General features: G+C 41.8%; 1 protein-coding gene and 1 long non-coding RNA gene across 2 annotated transcripts in view; one reads left to right on the forward strand and one right to left on the reverse strand.

The window, feature by feature from the left end:
• LYPD6B (LY6/PLAUR domain containing 6B) overlaps positions 1 to 16,764 on the forward strand; it is a 213,782-nt gene extending 197,018 nt beyond the window's left edge. Inside the window, exons 4-6 of the mRNA XM_079925011.1 lie at positions 606 to 704; positions 3,514 to 3,644; positions 16,036 to 16,764. Of these exons, the coding sequence (XP_079781137.1) occupies positions 606 to 704; positions 3,514 to 3,644; positions 16,036 to 16,200 (395 nt within the window). The 3' untranslated portion in view covers positions 16,201 to 16,764. The remainder of the gene's footprint in view (positions 1 to 605; positions 705 to 3,513; positions 3,645 to 16,035) is intronic.
• LOC307188219 overlaps positions 1,906 to 20,287 on the reverse strand; it is a 119,730-nt gene continuing 101,348 nt past the window's right edge. The window contains exons 2-3 of the long non-coding RNA XR_013828847.1: positions 4,973 to 5,120; positions 1,906 to 2,846 (exon numbers count right to left, since the gene is read on the reverse strand). This is a non-coding gene — a long non-coding RNA (uncharacterized lncRNA). The remainder of the gene's footprint in view (positions 2,847 to 4,972; positions 5,121 to 20,287) is intronic.

Raw genomic sequence — 20,287 nt, forward strand, 5'->3', positions numbered from 1 at the left:
TAAGTGTAGCTGTAATGCAAGTACATATGGATGGAAACCAACCTGGTTTTTGATGTGCCAGGGACTCTACTAGATATTTTTCTTGCAACCTGCTGTTTAATCTTTATCTCTGCAAGTCATGGGGATCTTCACTGTCACTATTATTGTAAATATTATTATTTCTTAGAGGTTAAAAAATCATACAACTAATTAGTGAGAAGCGCAGAATTCAAGCTTAGGTTAATGTGACTCCAGTTCTTTTCAGGGCCGATACTATATCAAAGTATTGGTCCCGATATTGCCACCGTCTTTGCCTGTCCACTCAACCCTCACTTATCCCCAAGTTATAAATTATAATAGAACAATACCATGGATATTTAAAAGTGGCTCATAGAATCATTTGCATTACTCTGCAGTAGATATTCATAGATGAAATATTCAAAGAAAAGGGAATAAAGAAAATTCCCCAAAGTGTGGCAGTTAAGCCCAGCTCCATAGAAACAGAAATTGTAAGGATAATGACTTGTAACTTTCATTTGATCTAGTGAAAGTTGCTAACTTTATGCCATATTTGATGTTTGAAAAAAATTTTTAACCATACTGTTTCCATTTTTTTTTTTTTAAAGCGACACCATTTCCAAACAGCTTCAAGTGTTTTACCTGTGAAAATGCAGGGGATAATTATAACTGCAATCGATGGGCAGAAGACAAATGGTGCCCACAAAGTAAGTGTGCTGAGTTTGGAGCTCTTTGGTGATCAGACCTCATTTAGCTCTCTCTTAACTGGCCCTGAGCAGAGGCATCTTATGTGATGAGATTAGCAAACCAGCAGGCCGATGATGTTCTATAGAAATCAGAGACTTTTTGACGAGACTATCCAGACATCAGACTACTCTGAGAGTACATGGAAACTGATGCATAGCCTCAATTTGTAGTTGTATGGGCTTTGAGGAAGAATTTCTTAATATTTACCAGGGAGAACAAATAGACCACAGTGTTGACTAGGGCATTCTAAGAATGTCAGAAATGCTTGATGATACTGCTAGAAAAGTCCTACTTACTGGCTAAAGCAAAGGAAGGTTTTTGTACTCTTGAGATACACTGATGCTTGAGAAACTCATTCATTTATTCAACGAACATTTGAGCATCTTTTTAGTTTGTTTAGTTCCCTGGTAGATCCCCAGTGCCTAGACCATATTAGGTGCTCTGTAAATATTGACAGAATGAAGGGATGCCTTTGACTAGGTAGTCGGGAAATCTTCTCTGAGGAATATACATTTGAACTGAGAACAAAATGACCAAAACAAGTCAGCTGCGTGGACATCTGCAGGAAGAGCATGCCAGGAAGAGGGAACAGCAGGTGCAAAGGCAAGATTTGGCTTCCTCTGTGAACAGGAAGAAGGCTGGCTGGTGAGGTGTAGTAGGAGATGGAGAAAGGATCTGATCGAGATTTAAGGACTGGGATGTGCAGCATCTTATTTGTTCTGATAAGAAGTTTGGATTTCATTGTAAATGTGACGGGAAGGGAGTAGGGTGTTTAAGCCGTGGAGCACAAGATGCTAGGTGTGTTCTAAAATATTTCTCTGGCTGCTGAGTGCAGAATGGATGGTTGGGCACAAGAGAAGAAGGGGACACCAAATGGGGTCTTTCATTGTTTTGGGGCAGGAGAAGATGATGACTTGGGCTAAACTTGGAGGTAAAGCAGACAGGATGTGCTGATGGATGAGCTGTAATTGAAAAACTCTACTTAGAATAAGGAGATCAGGCTATTTGGATTACAGGATGCACTGTTTTTTTAGGTTTTCAGATGTAAAAAGCCAACAAAAACAAAACTCTTCCAGCCTTAGAGATTACCAGTTTGGGTCTACTATTACCTTGAATCTTTTGGAAATTTCTGTATCACATTATGGCAGTGGAATAGCCTTACCTCTTCCAGATGATGCCAAACTGTGGAACCAAGAAATAGTATATACACTGGAGACCTCTCCTGGGCCTGAGAATCTCACGCTGTAAATTAGCACAGATGGCTGTGACATTTACATGGACAGTATTTTTCATTATTTCTTTCCAAGAATAATTATCAGAATATTTTTCTCTTGCGGTTATTTTAGAGTTCTGCAGAGTGGTTGACTGAACTGTGCTTGTGAGCGCATGTATGCTTTTGGGGATTTGTTCCTACATTTTTCACAGACATTAATTTCAATGTTTCTGAGGCTGGCAGATGCCTCTCTTTAACTAGCTTGTGTCAGAGGGTGGGTATCATTCTTTAACCATTTGCTTTAAGTTCTCCCAAGAACTGGATGGGAAGGGTTCGGAACAGTGGTCGATTGGGGCATTGATGTCCAGCCTCTTAATGGACACTGTCTGGCACTTTTCTTATCCTCATCTTTATGGCTGGCATTATTCTTTTGGATTTTACCAAATGCTGTTCCTACTAGGTCTGTGCACGTTCCAATTTGTCTCTCATTAATCGAAGCCACTTTTAATGGGAACATGCATGGAAATTTCTGGGTTTTAGAATTTCATCTCTGTTGAAACATGGGAGCAAAAGGGGGATGCTGCAGCTTTTCGCCAACAAGAAAATGTCAGGGAAAGCCTGACTCATAGATGGACTCGGAATGCCCCCCGCATTCCAGTGTGCGTAACAGTACATTCTTGATTGCACACCAGCCAAGCCCCAAAAATACTCACCATCTGGAATTCTGAGGCTGTAATTGCTCACTTTTCACCTTGTCATTATTGAGGGGGGTGATAGTCAACCATTTCTTGGGGCGCACAGGCCTGTGGCTATTCTTTGTCATCTCAGGTTTCCTTTTCACTTTATAGCTCTGCTTCTGCGGTCTGCCAGGGTTGTTAAAAGAGGTTCTCTAGGTAACAGGATATGACAAGAATGACATTTCTTATTTTATTTACCCCAGCGTTTAACTCTGACTTTGTAGGGCTGCTTTAGCATGCGTGACGGTCTCTAGGAACACAGGCAGCTACCAGTTCTCAATTCTTCTTTGTCTGGAGTACAAATGGGAATGCCTTCCAGAACATGTAGTGGTTCCCTGTCCTTCAGAGTCCCAGTCAGCTGCTCTTGTAGAGCGCTCTGCTCACGCCCAGTTCAACGCTGCGTGTACTAAGAGGCACAATAGTGTGCTGGTGAAGAGCACAAACCCTGGAAAACTGCCTACGTCAGCGTCTTACCTCCACTTGACACTTTCTTAGGAAATAAGCAGACCTATTTTTTTGGAGTTATACTCCTTTATTGGAGTATAATTGCTTCACAATAGTTTATGCATACATGTCCCCATATCCCCTACTTCTTGGACCTATGGTTTTGATGAAAAGCTTGTCCAATTTTTTCTCAGCTTTACCTGGCACCAAAGAATAAGTGCCCATTTATATTCATTTTAAAAATAGACATGTGCTTCAGATGCTAATGCCGCCTAGAAACGTAAGGATCATCCTGAATTTTAGTCATTTCTGAAGTGACTGTTGAAAGGTTGCTTTTTACATTGCAAAAAAAACAAGTTGCTTTTTTCTGCCTAGATACACGGTACTGTTTGACAGTACATCACTTTACCAGTCATGGAAGGAGTACATCGATCACCAAAAAGTGTGCCTCCACAAGTGAATGTCATTTTGTTGGCTGCCACCACAGCCGAGATTCTGAACACACGGTAAGGAGCATATGTGTGTGTAGTTATCGTCCTGTGGTTTCTTGATGGTGACGGCTGGTTGTATATAGAGAGGCAGGAAGGATAGATAATGTCAAACATACGTATACTTTGAGAGACTCCCTTACACTGATACAATGGAGATGAAAGAAGAAGCCTTTCTGTCCATCAAACAATAATATTACTAAAAACAAATGATAATTCTCAGATTCCAGAGCTAGACCCCAGGGTCTAGACCTTGGACTTTGGGTGAATTGTCTGAAGTCAACACTGGAAGCCCCAAAAGCAAACAATCCATGCACGAGAGGATGACCAACACTACACAGCCCAGCTTACATATTTTGTTTATGGCTAGAATCACCAAGAGCACTGCACTGAGAAGGTGGAAACAGACGAGGAGGTGAGAATATGAGAGGTTAACCCCAGCTTATTAAAATGAGCGATAGAGGGCTTCCCTGGTGGCGCAGCGGTTGGGGGTCCAGGGTTCGTGCCCCAGTCCGGGAAGATCCCACATGCCGCGGAGCGGCTGGGCCCGTGAGCCATGGCCACTGGGCCTGCGCATCCGGAGCCTGTGCTCCGCAACGGGAGAGGCCACAACAGTGAGAGGCCCGCGTACCACAAAAAAAAAAAAAATGAGCGATAGATTCATCTAAAATGTATCTATCTCTTCAGTTTTCTCATTCTACCATTCTAAATGAGCATTTTACTCTTTTACATGCCTGGAATCCTGAAATGGTTGAGAAAAAATTACTTGAAAGTATGTTAATTTCATGAGCTCTTCAAATTCAATTTAGCCTATACATAAAGAAAATGGTCCTGACACCAGTGGCTTTCTAAAAAAATTTAGTTTGGTATGGTTGATTTAAAGTGTTGTGTTAATTTCTGCCGTACACCAAAATGACTCAGTTATATATTCTTTTTCATATTCTTTTCCATTACGGTTTATCACAGGATATTGAATATAGTTCCCTGTGCTATGCAGTAGGACCTTGTTGGTTATCCATCCTATATATAACAGTTTGCATCTGCTGACCCCAAACTCCCAATCCTTCCCTCCCCGCCTTGGCAACCACAAGTTGTTTCTCTACGTCTGTGAGTCTGTTTCATAGATAAGTTCAGTTGCTGACACCATTGGCTTTTAGCTCCAGCTACAAAGGAGAATCTGCTGGTTAGCTTTTGTGGGCTTTGGTGTGGGGTGGGCATCCCAGACCAATTGAAGCAACTTGAAGTGAGATCCTGGGCCTCAGGAATTTTTGTTTTTTGAAGTTCCCCAAGGTGATTGTGATGTGCAGCCAGGATTGAGAACCACTGAGGTAGATACTTTATCTTACCTGGCCATCCTGGAAGCCATGTGATATAGATACTTTATCCTGAAAGCCTCTGTGAATGTCCAGGTTTATCAGGTTGAGGCATTGTATCCGATATCATGACAGGGAGTGCTTCCCTTGAGAACACCTTGTGCCGTGAGGGAGCATGCCACTGTAAAGATAGGAATCAGTGTTAGTACAGACAACAAGAGTGATAATTATCCCCTAACAAGTAGTACTGAGAAAGAAAATCAATGACCAATCCAAAAGGTTCCTAGCTTTTATTTTTGTTTCAGTGTTTCTGCTTACAAACCTTCAGAACAGTTGTTGACTCAGTTAAGCAGTCTTATTCAGTTTGCCTTTCTCTTGCTTATGCTTGGGTTGGTGCAGGTATCACACTTGAAAAGACTCTCAAGATGGTTTTTACTTTGAGGTAAGTGGGGGGAAGGGTGCCCAAGGGCCTGGATGACTCACAGACTAAAAGCCAACTCAATTCTGTCCTCAGAGAGGTCTTTAACCTCCTAAATGTTTGCACTTCAGTTACTGTCTCACTGCAACCACTTAAGAGACCCCAAGCCAGAACTGCCCAGCCAGGCCCTTCCTCAATTCCCACCTCAAAGAAACGTTTCCACTTAGAAAAATTACAGTATGAAAACTTGCAGAAAAGATGGCATAGTAGAAGGACATGAGCTTATCTTCCCTTACGAAACACCAAAATCACAGATGACCGCTGAACAACCATTGACAAGAAAAACGCTGAAACCTACCAAAAAAGATATCCTACATCCAAAGACAAAGAGCCACAAGGAGATGGTGGAAGGGGTGCAACTGTGATAAAATCAAATTCCATACCAGCCCAGTGGGCAACCCACGAACTGGAAAATAATTCTGTCACAGAAGTTCACCCTTCTGAGCCCCACATCAAGCTCCCCAGCCTGGGGGTCTGGCAATGGGAGGAGGAGCCCCCAGAGAATCTGGCTTTGAGGCCACTGGGGTTTGTCACAGGAGCTCCACAGGACTGGAGGAAACAAACTCCACTCTTAGAGGGCACACACAGGGTCTTGTGTGACTAGGACCCAGGGAGAAAAGCAGGAACCTCATAAGAGTCTGGGCCAGACCTACCTGCTGGTATTGGAGGGTCTCCTGTGAAGGCGGGGTGTGGCTCACTGCAGGGACAAAGACACTGGCAGTGGTAGTTCTGGGAAGTTCTCATTGGCATGAGCCCTCTGGGAGCCCGCCATTTTCTCACCAAGACCTGGCCCCACCCAACAGCCTGTAGGCTCCTGTGCTGGGACACCTTGTTTGCTGGCCAAACAATGGAGTGGGAACACAGCCCCACCCATCAACAGACAGGCTGCTTAAAGTCTTCCTGAGCACACAGCTACCAGCTAAATATACCTCCTGACACGGCCCTGCCCACCAGAGGGACATGACCCAGCTCCACCCACCAGTGGGCAGGAACCAGTCCCTCCCACCAAAAAGCCTGCTTAAGCCCCTGGACCAACCTCCTTTGATATACACAGATCAATCGGTGTGGTACACCACATCAACAAATTGAAGAATAAAAATCATATGGTCATCTCAATAGATGCAGAAAAAGCTTTTGACAAAATTCACCATCCATTTATGATAAAAACTCTCCAGAAAGTGGGCATAGAGGGAACCAATCTAATCAAGGCCATAAACTGAAAGCATTTTCTCTAAGATCAGGAACAAGACAAGGATGTCTACTCTCACCACTATTATTCAACATAGTTTTGGAAGTCCTAGCCATGGCAATCAGAGAAGAAAAAGAAATAAAAGGAATCCAAATTGAAAAAGAAGTAAAACTGTTACTGTTTGCAGATGACATGATACTATAAATAGAGAACCCTAAAGATGCTACCAGAAAACAACCATAGCTCATCAATGAATTTGGTAAAGTCGTAGGATACAGAAATCTCTTGCATTCCTATATGCTAACAATGAAAGATCAGAAAGAGAAATCAAAGAAATAATCCCAATTACCACTGCATCAAAAAGAACAAAATATCTAGGAATAAACCTACCTAAGGAGACAAAAGACCTGTACTCAGAAAACTATGATGCTGATGAAAGAAATCAAAGGTGACACAGACAAATGGAGAGATATACCATGTTCTTGAAATGGAAGAATCAATGTTGTCAAAATGACTATACTACCCAAAGCAATCTACAGATTCAGTGCAATCCCTGTCAAATTACCAGTGGCATTTTTCAGAGAACCAAAACAAAAAGTTTTAAAATTTATATGGAGAAACAAAAGACCCCAAATAGCCAAAGCAATCCTGAGAAAGAAAAACTGAGTTGGAGGAATCAGGCTCCCTGACTTCAGACTGTACCAAAGAGCTACAGTAACCAAAACAGTATGGTACTGGCACAAAAACAGAAATATAGATCCATGGAACAGGATAGAAAGCCCAGAGAAAACAATAGAAATAGAAAACCCACACACCTATTGTCAATTAATCTATGACAAACAAGGCAAGACTATACAGTGGAGAAAAGACAGCCTCTTCAATAAATGGTGCTGGGAAAACTGGACAGCTACATGTAAAAGAATGAAATTAGACACTCCCTAACACCATACACAAAAATCAACTCAAAATGGATTAAAGACCTAAATGTAAGGCCTGATACTCTAAAACTCTTAGAGGAAAACATAGGCAGAACACTCTGGCATAAATCGCAGCAATATCTTTTTTGATCCGTCTCCTAGAATAATGGAAATAAAACAAGCAAACAAAACAAAAAAGGACCTAATTAAACTCAAGAGCTTTTGCACAGCAAAGGAAACCATAAACAAAACGAAAAGACAACCCACAGAATGGGAGAAAATATTTGCAAATGAAGCAACCAACAAGGGATTAATCTTCAAAATATACAAGCAGCTCATGCAGCTCAATATCAAAAAAACAAACCACCCAATCCAAAAATGGGCAGAAGACCTAAATAGACATTTCTCCAAAGAAGACATACAGATGGGACTTCCGGGAAGATGGCGGAAGAGTAAGACGCGGAGATCACCTTCCTCCCCACAGATACACCAGAAATACATCTACGCGTGGAACAACTCCTACGGAGCACCTACTGAACGCTGGCAGAAGACCTCAGACCTCCCAAAAGGCAAGGAACCCCCCACGTACCCGGTTAGGGCAAAAGAAAAAAATAAACAGAGACAAAAGGATAGGGACGGGTCCTGCACCAGCGGGAGGGAGCTGTGAAGGAGGAAAAGTGTCCACACACTAGGAAGCCCCTTCGCGGGCGGAGACTGCGGGTGGCGGAGTGGGGGAGCTTCGGAGCCGCGGAGGAGAGCACAGCAACAGGGGTGTGGAGGGCAAAGCGGAGAGATTCCAGCGCAGAGGATCGGGGCCGACTGGCACTCACCAGCCGAGAGGCTTGTCTGCTCGCCCGCCGGGGCAGGCGGGGCTGGGAGCTGAGGCTCCGGCTTCAGTCGGAGCGCAGGGAGAGGACTGGGGCTGGCGGCGTGAACACAGCCTGCAGGGCGTTAGTGCACCGCGACTAGCCAGGAGGGAGTCCAGGGAAAAGTCTGGACCTGCCAAAGAGGCAAGAGACTTTTTCTTCCCTCTTTGTTTCCTGGTGCACGAGGAGAGGGGATTAAGAACGCTGCTCCAGAGACGGGCGCGAGCCTCGGCTAAAAGTGCGGAGCCCAGAGACAGACATGAGACGCTAAGGCCGCTGCTGCCGCCACCAAGAAGCCTGTGTGCGAACACAGGTCACTATCCACACCCCCTTCCGGGGAGCCTGTGCAGCCCGCCAGGGTCCCGGGATCCAGGGACAACTCCCCCGGGAGAACGCACGGCACGCCTCAGGCTAGCAACGTCACGCCGGCCTCTGCCGACGACATAGGCCCGCCCCACACTCCGTGACCCTCCCTACCCCCCGGCCTGAGTGAGCCAGAGCCTCCGAATCAGCGGCTCCTTTAACCCCGTCCTGTCTGAGCAAAGAACAGACGCCCTCCGGCAACCTACACGCACAGGTGGGGCCAAATCCAAAGCTGAGCCCCTGGGAGCTGTGAGAACAAAGAAGAGAAAGGGAAATCTCTCCCAGCAGCCTCAGAAGCAGCGGATTAAAGCTCCACAATCAACTTGATGTACCCTGCATCTGTGGAATACATGAATAGACAACGAATCATCCCAAATTAAGGAGCAATGTGGATGAAAGGCTCTTGGTGCTGCAGCCAGGAGTCAGTGCTGTGCCTCTGAGGTGGGAGAGCCAACTTCAGGACACTGGTCCACAAGAGGCCTCCCAGCTGCACATAATGTCAAACAGCAAAAATCTCCCAGAGATCTCCATCTCAACGCCAGCACCCAGCTTCACTCAACGACCAGCAAGCTACAGTGCTGGACATCCTATGCCAAACAACTAGCAAGACAGGAACACAACCCCACCCATTAGTAGAGAGGCTGCCTAAAATCATAATAAGTCCACAGACACCCCAAAACACACCACCAGACGTGGACCTGCCCACCAGAAAGACAAGATCCAGCCTCATCCACCAGAACACAGGCACTAGTACCCTCCACCAGGAAGCCTACACAACCCACTGAACCAACCTTAGCCACTGGGGACAGACACAAAAAACAACAGGAACTACGAACCTGCAGCCTGCAAAAAGGAGAACCCAAACACAGTAAGATAAGCAAAATGAAAAGACAGAAAAACACACAGCAGATGAAGGAGCAAGATAAAAACCCACCAGACCTAACAAATGAAGAGGAAATAGGCAGTCTACCTGAAAAAGAATTCAGAATAATGATAAAGTAGATCCAAAATCTTGGATATAGAATAGAGAAAATGCAAGAAACATTTAACAAGGATCTAGAAGAACTAAAGATGAAACAAACAATGATGAACAACACAATAAATGAAATGAAAAATACTCTAGATGGGATCAATAGCAGAATAACTGAGGCAGAAGAACGGATAAGTGACCTGGAAGATAAAATAGTGGAAATAACTACTTCAGAGCAGAATAAAGAAAAAAGAATGAAAAGAACTGAGGACAGTCTCAGAGACCTCTGGGACAACATTAAACGCACCAACATTCGAATTATAGGGGTTCCAGAAGAAGAAGAGAAAAAGAAAGGGACTGAGAAAATATTTGAAGAGATTATAGTTGAAAACTTCCCTAATATGGGAAAGGAAATAGTTAATCAAGTCCAGGAAGCACAGAGAGTCCCATACAGGATAAATCCAAGGAGAAATACGCCAAGACACATATTAATCAAACTGTCAAAAATTAAATACAAAGAAAACATATTAAAAGCAGCAAGGGAAAAACAACAAATAACACACAAGGGAATCCCCATAAGGTTAACAGCTGATCTTTCAGCAGAAACTCTGCAAGCCAGAAGGGAGTGGCAGGACATATTGAAAGTGTTGAAGGAGAAAAACCTGCAACCAAGATTACTCTACCCAGCAAGGATCTCATTCAGATTTGATGGAGAAATTAAAACCTTTACAGACAAGCAAAAGCTGAGAGAGTTCAGCACCACCAAACCAGCTGTACAACAACTGCTAAAGGAACTTCTCTAGGCAAGAAACACAAAAGAAGGAAAAGACCTACAATAACGAACCCAAAACAATTAAGAAAATGGGAATGGGAACACACATCTTGATAATTACCTTAAATGTAAATGGACTAAATGCTCCGACCAAAAGACACAGATTGGCTGAATGGATACAAAAACAAGACGCATATATTTGCTGTCTACAAGAGACCCACTTCAGACCTAGAGACACGTACAGACTGAAAGTAAGGGGATGGAAAAAGGTATTTCATGCAAATGGAAACCAAAAGAAAGCTGGAGTAGCAATTCTCATATCAGACAAAATAGACTATAAAATAAAGACTATTAGAAGAGACAAAGAAGGACACTACATAATGATTAAGGGATCGATTCAAAAACAACAGAATACACATTTTTCTCAAGTGCTCATGGAACATTCTCCAGGATAGATCATATCTTGGGTCACAAATCAAGCCTTGGTAAATTTAAGAAAATTGAAATTGTATCAAGTATCTTTTCCGACCACAACGCTATGAGACTAGATATCAATTACAGGAAAAGAGCTGTAAAAAATACAAACACATGGAGGCTAAACAATACACTACTTAATAACAAAGTGATCACTGAAGAAATCAAAGAGGAGATCAAAAATACCTAGAAACAAATGACAATGGAGACACGACTCAAAATCTATGGGATGCAGCAAAAGCAGTTCTAAGAGGGAAGATTATAGCAATACAATCCTACCTTAAGAAACAGGAAACATCTCGAATAAACAACCTAACCTTGCACCTAAAGCAATTAGAGAAAGAAGAACAAAAAAACCCCAAAGTTAGCAGAAGGAAAGAAATCATAAAAATCAGATCAGAAATAAATGAAAAAGAAATGAAGGAAACAAGAGCAAAGATCAATAAAACTAAAAGCTGGTTCTTTGAAAGGATAAACAAAATTGATAAACCATTAGCCAGACTCATCAAGAAAAAAAGGGAGAAGACTCAAATCAATAGAATTAGAAATGAAAAAGAAGAGGTAACAACTGACACTGCAGAAATAAAAGAGTTCATGAGAGATTACTACAAGCAACTCTATGCCAATAAAATGGACAACCTGGAAGAAATGGACAAATTCTTAGAAAGGCACAACCGGCCAAGACTGAACCAGGAAGAAATAGAAAATATGAACAGACCAATCACAAGCACTGAAATTGAAACTGTGATTAAAAATCTTCCAACAAGCAAAAGCCCAGGACCAGATGGCTTCACAGGCGAATTCTATCAAACATTTAGAGAAGAGCTATCACCTATCCTTCTCAAACTCTTTCAAAATATAGCAGAGGGAGGAACACTCCCCAACTCATTCTACGAGGCCACCATCACCCTGATACCAAAACCAGACAAGGATGTCACAAAGAAAGAAAACTACAGGCCAATATCACTGATGAACATACATGCAAAAATCCTCAACAAAATACTAGCAAACAGAATCCAACAGCACATTAAACGGATCATACACCATGATCAAGTGGGGTTTATTCCAGGAATGCAAGGATTCTTCAATATACGCAAATCAATCAACATGATACACCATATTAACAAATTGAAGGAGAAAAACCATATGATCATCTCAATAGATGCAGAGAAAGCTTTTGACAAAATTCAACACCATTTATGACAAAAACCCTGCAGAAAGTAGGCATAGAGGGAACTTTCCTCAACATAATAAAGGCCATATATGACAAACCCACAGCCAACATCGTCCTCAATGGTGAAAAACTGAAAGCATTTCCACTAAGATCAGGAACAAGACAAGGTTGCCCACTCTCACCACTATTATTCAACATAGTTTTGGAAGTTTTAGCCACAGCAATCAGAGAAGAAAAGGAAATAAAAGGAATCCAAATCGGAAAAGAAGAAGTAAAGCTGTCACTCTTTGTAGATGACATGATACTATACATAGAAAATCCTAAAGATGCTACCAGAAAACTACTAGAGCTAATCAATGAATTTTGGTAAAGTAGCAGGACACAAAATTAATGCACAGAAATCTCTGGCATTCCTATACACTAAGGATGAAAAATCTGAAAGTGAAATCAAGAAAACACTCCCATTTACCATTGCAACAAAAAGAATAAAATACCTAGGAATAAACCTACCTAAGGAGACAAAAGACCTGTATGCAGAAAATTATAAGACACTGATGAAAGAAATTAAAGATGATACAAATAGATGGAGAGATATACCATGTTCTTGGATTGGAAGAATCAACATTGTGAAAATGACTCTACTACCCAAAGCAATCTACAGATTCAATGCAATCCCTTTCAAACTACCACTGGCATTTTTCACAGAACTAGAACAAAAACTTTCACAATTTGTATGGAAACACAAAAGACCCCAAATAGCCAAAGCAATCTTGAGAACGAAAAACGGAGCTGGAGGAATCAGGCTTCCTGAATTCAGACTATATACTACAAAGCTACAGTAATCAAGACAGTATGGTACTGGCACAAAAACAGAAAGATCAATGGAACAGGATAGAAAGCCCAGAGATAAACCCACGAACATATGGTCACCTTATCTTTGATAATGGAGGCAGGAATGTACAGTGGAGAAAGGACAGCCTCTTCAATAAGTGGTGCTGGGAAAACTGGACAGCTACATGTAAAATATGAGATTAGATCACTCCCTAACACCATACACAAAAATATGCTCAAAATGGATTAAAGACCTAAATGTAAGGCCAGAAACTATCAAACTCTTAGAGGAAAACATAGGCAGGACACTCTATGACATAAATCACAGCAAGGTCCCTTTTGACCCACCTCCCAAAGAAATGGAAATAAAAACAAAAGTAAACAAATGGGACCTAAAGAAACTTAAAAGCTTTTGCACAGCAAAGGAAACCATAAAGAAGACCAAAAGACAACCCTCAGAATGGGAGAAAATATTTGCAAATGAAGCAACTGACAAAGGATTAATCTCCAAAATTTATAAGCAGCTCATGCAGCTTAATAGCAAAAAAAAAACAACCCAATCCAAAAATGGGCAGAAGACCTAAATAGACATTTCTCCAAAGAAGATATACAGAGTGCCAACAAAGACATGAAAGAATGTTCAACATCACTAATCATTAGAGAAATGCAAATCAAAACTACAATGAGATATCATCTCACACCAGTCAGAATGGCCATCATCAAAAGATCTAGAAACAATAAATGCTGGAGAGGGTGTGGAGAAAAGGGAACCCTCTTACACTGTTGGTGGGAATGTAAATTGATACAGCCACTGTGGAGAACAGTATGGAGGTTCCTTAAAAAACTACAAATAGAACTACCATATGACCCAGCAATCCCACTACTGGGCATATACCCTGAGAAAACCATAATTCAAAAAGAGTCATGTACCAAAATGTTCATTGCAGCTCTATTTACAATAGCCCAGAGATGGAAACAACCTACATGTCCATCATCGGATGAATGGATAAAGAAGATGTGGCACATATATACAATGGAATATTACTCAGCCATAAAAAGAAACGAAATTGAGCTATTTGTAGTGAGGTGGATAGACCTAGAGTCTGTCATACAGAGTGAAGTAAGTCAGAAAGGGAGAGACAAATACCATATGCTAACACATATATATGGAATTTAAGAAAAAAAAATGTCATGAAAAACCTAGGGGTGAAACAGGAATAAAGACACAGACTTACTAGAGAATGGACTGGAGGCTATGGGGAGGGGGAAGGGTAAATGGTGACAAAGCGAGAGAGAGGCATGGACATATATACACTACCAAACGTAAGGTAGATAGCTAGTGGGAAGCAGCCGCATAGCACAGGGAGATCAGCTTGGTTCTTTGTGACCGCCTGGAGCGGTGGGATAGGTAGGGTGGGAGGGAGGGAGACGCAAGCGGGAAGAGATATGGGAACATATGTATATATATAACTGACTCATTTTGTTGTGAAGCTGAAACTAACATACCATTGTAAAGCAATTATACTCCAATAAAGATGTTCAAAAAAATAAATAAATAAAATTAAAAAAAAAAAGAAGACATACAGATGGCCTAGAGGCACATGAAGAGGCTCAACACCACTAATTATTAGAGAAATGCAAATCAAAACTATAACGAGATATCACCTCACACGTTAGAATGGCCATCATCAAAAAGTCTACAAACAATAAATGCTGGAGAAGGTGTGGAGAAAACAGGAACCTCCTACACTGTTGGTGGGAATGTAAATTGGTACAGCCACTATGGAGAACAGTATGGAGGTTCCTTAAAAAACTAAAAATAGAACTACCATATGACCCAGCAATCGCACTCCTGGGCATATAACCATGGTTTGAAAGGATACATGCACCCCAGTGTTCACTGCAGCACTGTTTACAATAGCCAAGACATGGAAGTAACCTAAATGTCCATTGAGAGATGAATGGATAAAGAAGATGTGGTACATATATACAATGGAATATTACTCAGCCGTTAAAAGAATGAAGTAATGCCATTTGCAGCAACACGGATGACCTGGAGATTGTCTTTCTCTTTCTGACTTAGTATGATAAATATGATATCACTTACATGCTGAATCTTTAAAAAAAGAGATGATACAAATGAACTTATTTACAAAACAGAAACAGACTCACAGACTTTGAAAACAAACTTATGGTTACCAAAGGGGAAAGGTGGGGGAGAGGGATAAATTGGGAGTTTGGGGTTGATATTTACATGCTACTATATTTTAAATAGATAACCAGCAAGGACCTACTGTATAGCACAGGGAACTCTGCTCAATATTCTGCAATAACTTATATGGGAAAAGAATTTGAAAAAGAATAGATACATGTCTAACTGTTTAGGTGCTGGACACCTGAAACTAACACATCAACTATATACTCCAATATAAAATAAAAATACTTTTAAAGAAAACTTACCTATTAACTATTCTTCAGAAATATTCTTAATGGCTACATAATATTAAAATATGTGTTTGTACTATAATTTATCTAATTCCATATTAAAAATACTAGGCAGCTTTTAATATTTCTCTATTCTAAAAGAAGCCCCACATAATCTTTGCGACTTTGGTGCATATTACTGCATATTACTGGATTGATTTATATAAATAATCTTGAAGCTCTTGATAAAGATTGCCAAATTACTCCCCAAGAAAACTGAAGCAATTATATTCTCAGTAGCAGTGTTTGAGAATATCAAAATTACTACCACGTCATGGACCCAGGCTCATGTACACTTTGGAAATCTTTGTCAATTTGATATGAAAAAGGTACATTTTCAAATTCATAATGTTTATTAAGTCTCAAACATTTAAAAATTAAGACAGCATTTTTCTCTTGTATGCCATTATATTTCAAAAAATTTTTAAATTGAAATAAAAATTTATATACTCATAAAAGATAAAAAAAATAATTCTGTCCTCAGAGCTGAAGAAGGCTTTTGTTTTTCTTCATTTGACCCTTCCCTCTTCTTCCCTTTATTCACTTGCTCTTTCCTTCTCCTCTTCCTTTGGTAACAGGAGTGTAGGTCTTGCTGTGAAGGGATGATCTGCAATGTTGAGTTACCCACCAACCACACTAATGCGGTCTTTGCTGTGATGCATGCTCAGAGGACGTCTGGCAGCCATGCCCCTGCGCTCCACCTACCAGTGCTGGCCTGGGCCTTCATGCTGCTGTTGATGTGATACCACCATTCCTGGGCGAGGCAGAGACCAGCCCTCTAAAGCACAAGCCAACAACTGTGTAAACAGTGAACTTTGGAGTGAAGACCCATCTTGCACTTGGTGAAGAATGCTCATCGGACCCCAAAGCAGAAGCCAGGTGCTTAGCTGAAATGCTCCTGCACGAGGCCACTGAGGAAGGGGACTTGGCAGGGACTGAGGGATTTTGTGGATTTTATATTTCTTGATCAAAGGGGCTGCATTTAGTCACTTCTGCAAGGAGAGTCTTGCCAGCATCTACTACGGGCAGGTTCAGTAGCCTGTATTGTCCCCACCTGACCAGGCCTGGAGCAGAAAGGACTCCTTGACTGATCAACTCCTTCAGGGGCTGCTGGATCAGACCCTCTCTTTTCTGTGATTAGCTCAGAGCATCTCTATGAAATATAACCCTTCTCCAATAAGAAAGCAATTTCCCCGCCAACGGTGCAGTCAATGAGAAGGGCAACTACAAGAAGAAAACTTCCAGTGGAACTAATATGAAACCCATTTGCTATTGTGGGGGGGAAATAAAACTTTTAAATTATACAATGTAAAATGCATGCTTATGTGTTTCTTGGCCGATGTGGCGATCTCAGATGAAACATTTACCAGTGTCATAAGGGAGGCTAATTGAAGTTATGTGTTCATGCACCACAGGTGATATAATCTAGCTTAAAGTATAAAATTCTATGCCATTGTGACATAGTTTTCTTTTGGGTGAAGGACCCTTCTTAGGATGCTAAATGCAAAATTAGTGAGTTGAGAAGGTGAGGAAACCTCCCTGATCAAGGAAGATGATACCTTATCATGTGATGGACCCTCAAAAGTAGCAGCTTAAAGACAGAGAAACTGGCACTAGTGTCCCTCTCCCAGTCAACTTGTCTCTGAATGTCAGGGCCACTAAGAGAACCTTTCTAAACACATGCTAAAATGTTTGGTCCCCTTGTCTTCTCTTTCCTTCTTATAACATAGTCCCAGAATTTCAAATCAACAACTTCTGTTTCTAGAATCCTAATTTCCTGCCTTTACACTTTGGGGTGACCTTTAAACACTCTGCCCTTGTATGTATAGTGAGGAGCTAATGAAGTGTTTTTTTTTTTTTAATTGAGCATCTACCATTAGAATCCTGAGTGCTCCGTAGAATCCACTAATGAGGCTGTCCTTGCATGAGCCACGCGGGCTCATCTATGATGGGGGTTGGCAAACTACGGGCCATGGGACAAATACATCTCACTGCTCTCAGTCTGCTGTAGCAGATAGGCTGTTGACCAGGTGGCTTAAACTAAAACATGTCATCCTCACAGTTCTGGAGGCTGGGAAATGCAAGATCAAGGTGCCAGCAGATCTACTGTCTGGGGAGAGCTCTCTTCCAGGTTTGCAGACTGTGGTTTTCTCATATCCTCTCAGGGCAGAGTGCAGAGAGTGAGCATAAGGGTACTAATCGCGTTCATGAGGCTCCACTTGCATGACCTAGCCAGCTCCCAGAGGCCCCACATCCCAATACCACCACATCTGGGATTTAGGCTCCAACACATGAATTTGGGGGAGACAGATGCTCACTCTCTAGCAACTACCTATTTCCGTGAACACAGTTTTATTGGAACACAGCCGTGCCTATTGGTTTACCTATTGTCTACAAGCTTCTTTCCTGCTACAACACCGAGGATGAGTAGATGCAGCAAAGAGCATCTGGCCTACGAAATCTAAAAGATTTACTCTTTTGCCTTCTACAGGAAAAGCGTGCCGACCCCTAACCTCTGAAATGGCAGAAGTGCATTGGGAGAAAGCTGCTCGCTTTACCGGGACCGTGGTGCTCACGGGGGTTCCTCAGCCTCTGCAGTGGTTTTTGCCAGGTCACTTTCCTTAGATGCATCCATGCATGTTTCTTCGTTTTGATTGATTGTTCCACTCCTTTGATTCAGCCTCTCAGTAGTGACGTGCTGTTGTAAGGTGCCGAGCCGTCTGTTTCTTCTCATCCTTGACACACTGGGAGAGTCTCTTCCTAAGGCTCTTTAGCTTCCAGTACAACAGGGAGGAAGCAGACATCGTTACCTTCCCGTCTCTGGCTGAAACCCCAGACTCACCTGGAAGCGTCCGTTTTGAAGCCTGATGTAGATTTATCCTGCCTTTCACTCAGCACCTTGAAGCATTTGAGTTTTTATCGCTTATGCTTGTTTGAAATTAATTATATATGGCTTCAGTTGGAACATTTTAATAGCATCTTTGGTGGGTGTATTTTTATTCGTCTGTGTAGTTGACGAATTGGTTAAAAAACCATTAGCAGCCAGTATTTTTTTCTGATTTTGTTTCTGCTTTCTAGATGAATGATCTTTCCTTTTATTTTTCTTTCTTGAGGAAACATCTAATTTTCTCTTCTTCACCCCACACATTTTGTTTTCATGGATTGCTCTCCTTACCTTACCACCGCTCCACTGAGCATTTAAGATAGGGCTATGCTGAGCAAAAGAGAGAACACACAGAGGAAACAAACGCCTGCAAAGGCAGCTGAGTGAGTAGGGGGGGCCAGATTTACAAATATTTAAGAGCATGGGATGCCCCCTTAAATTGGAATTTCAGATAAACAACAATTTTTTAGTATAAGTTATTCATGAACTCGTAAGTGTGGCTCATCTAAGGCAATGTTTTCAAGTCCCTGTAATCAGAACCTTCTGGGTAACTTCAAAACAATACAAATTCCCAGGGCATCCTGGAGACACTGACTCAGTAGATCTGGGATGGGAGCCCAAGCCTCACCCCAATAATTAAATGTGAAAGAAAAAGCTCCCAGATGATTCTGACGCTCAGCCGGGTGTGTTACCCTTGACCTGAGAGGTTTATTCCTTTTTCTGAAGCCCAGTCTTTGGCCACATAATAGAAGTGCTAATGAATAGTAAGCATGCTCACAGGTAACCTGGGTTGGAGCTGGGGTTCTCATTGTGGTCTCCGGACCAGCAGTGTCAGCATCACCTGGGAACTTGTTAGAAATGCAAGTGCTCAGCCTCCATTCTAGGCCCATGGAATCAGAAATTCTGAGGGTTCAATCTGTGTTTTAATGAAGTTTCCGGGTGCTTCTGATGCACACGCAAGTTCAAGAACCACTGGACCAGAGAAGTGCTTCCTAAATGTCGTCTGTAAACGGGTCCTTGGTGGCTGCATGAAAATCACTCAGGGAACTTATATTTAAAAAAAAAAAAAAAATGAAAATCAGACTCTCAGGCCCCAAATCCAGAAAGTCAGCTTCTTTTTGTTGGGGCTGAGTCAGAAAATCTGTATTTTTATACATTCCTCAAGTGATTCTGATACATAGCCATTTGGGGAGCCACTAAACTAGAGAATGAGAGATGGAGGTGACTTACGGACCGGAAGGCCCAAACTTTTAACACCTGACCTCGAAAGCCCTCTGCATTATAAATGGACTCTGTGTGATGTCTCCAATGTAACTGTTTTAAAACTAGAATCCAAAAATCTAATTAGAGTCCACTGCATGGATTTTTTTAGTCCATTGAATAGTGACTTAGAATGGCCAAGTGTTCCAGACCTCAGATTCATTTCATTTGCTCCTAATGAGCAAGATGATGAAAAGTACTTTGTCAAAATGTCCATTGAAAACTGGAGTAGTGAGGGCATGAGGGTATGTAGGTTTGTTCTTGTAAAAGAGACAAGGGGATTAGCTATGAATATGAGGAGTGTGTGAGGGAATGACCTGTCAAAGGTCCATTTTGAATAGATCTACATTCTAGAATAAACTGAATTCCCATCCATCACTTTCTGAAAAAGAAAAAAAAAAAAAAGGTACAGAACACATCTTCTCCTTGCTCTGTCTAAACCCTCCCCAAATCCAACTCTGAGTGAAGTTAGCAGCCAGAAATTACAGGTATTGTTTTCCATACAGTCTGCATTCTGCTGTGTCAGTCACTGTGTAAAATACATCTCATAAGAAAAGGGAAGGAGGTGGGTCAGTTTCCCTTTCTCACTGGGAGAAAACTTATAAAGCTGTGCAAAGCGTGAAATAAGCAGTATGAACCGGCACGGACTTAGGAACTGGGAAGTATCTCACATGTAAGAAATTACT

The sequence above is a fragment of the Stenella coeruleoalba genome (assembly GCF_951394435.1).
Source record: "Stenella coeruleoalba genome assembly, chromosome: 6".
NCBI lineage: Eukaryota > Metazoa > Chordata > Mammalia > Artiodactyla > Delphinidae > Stenella > Stenella coeruleoalba.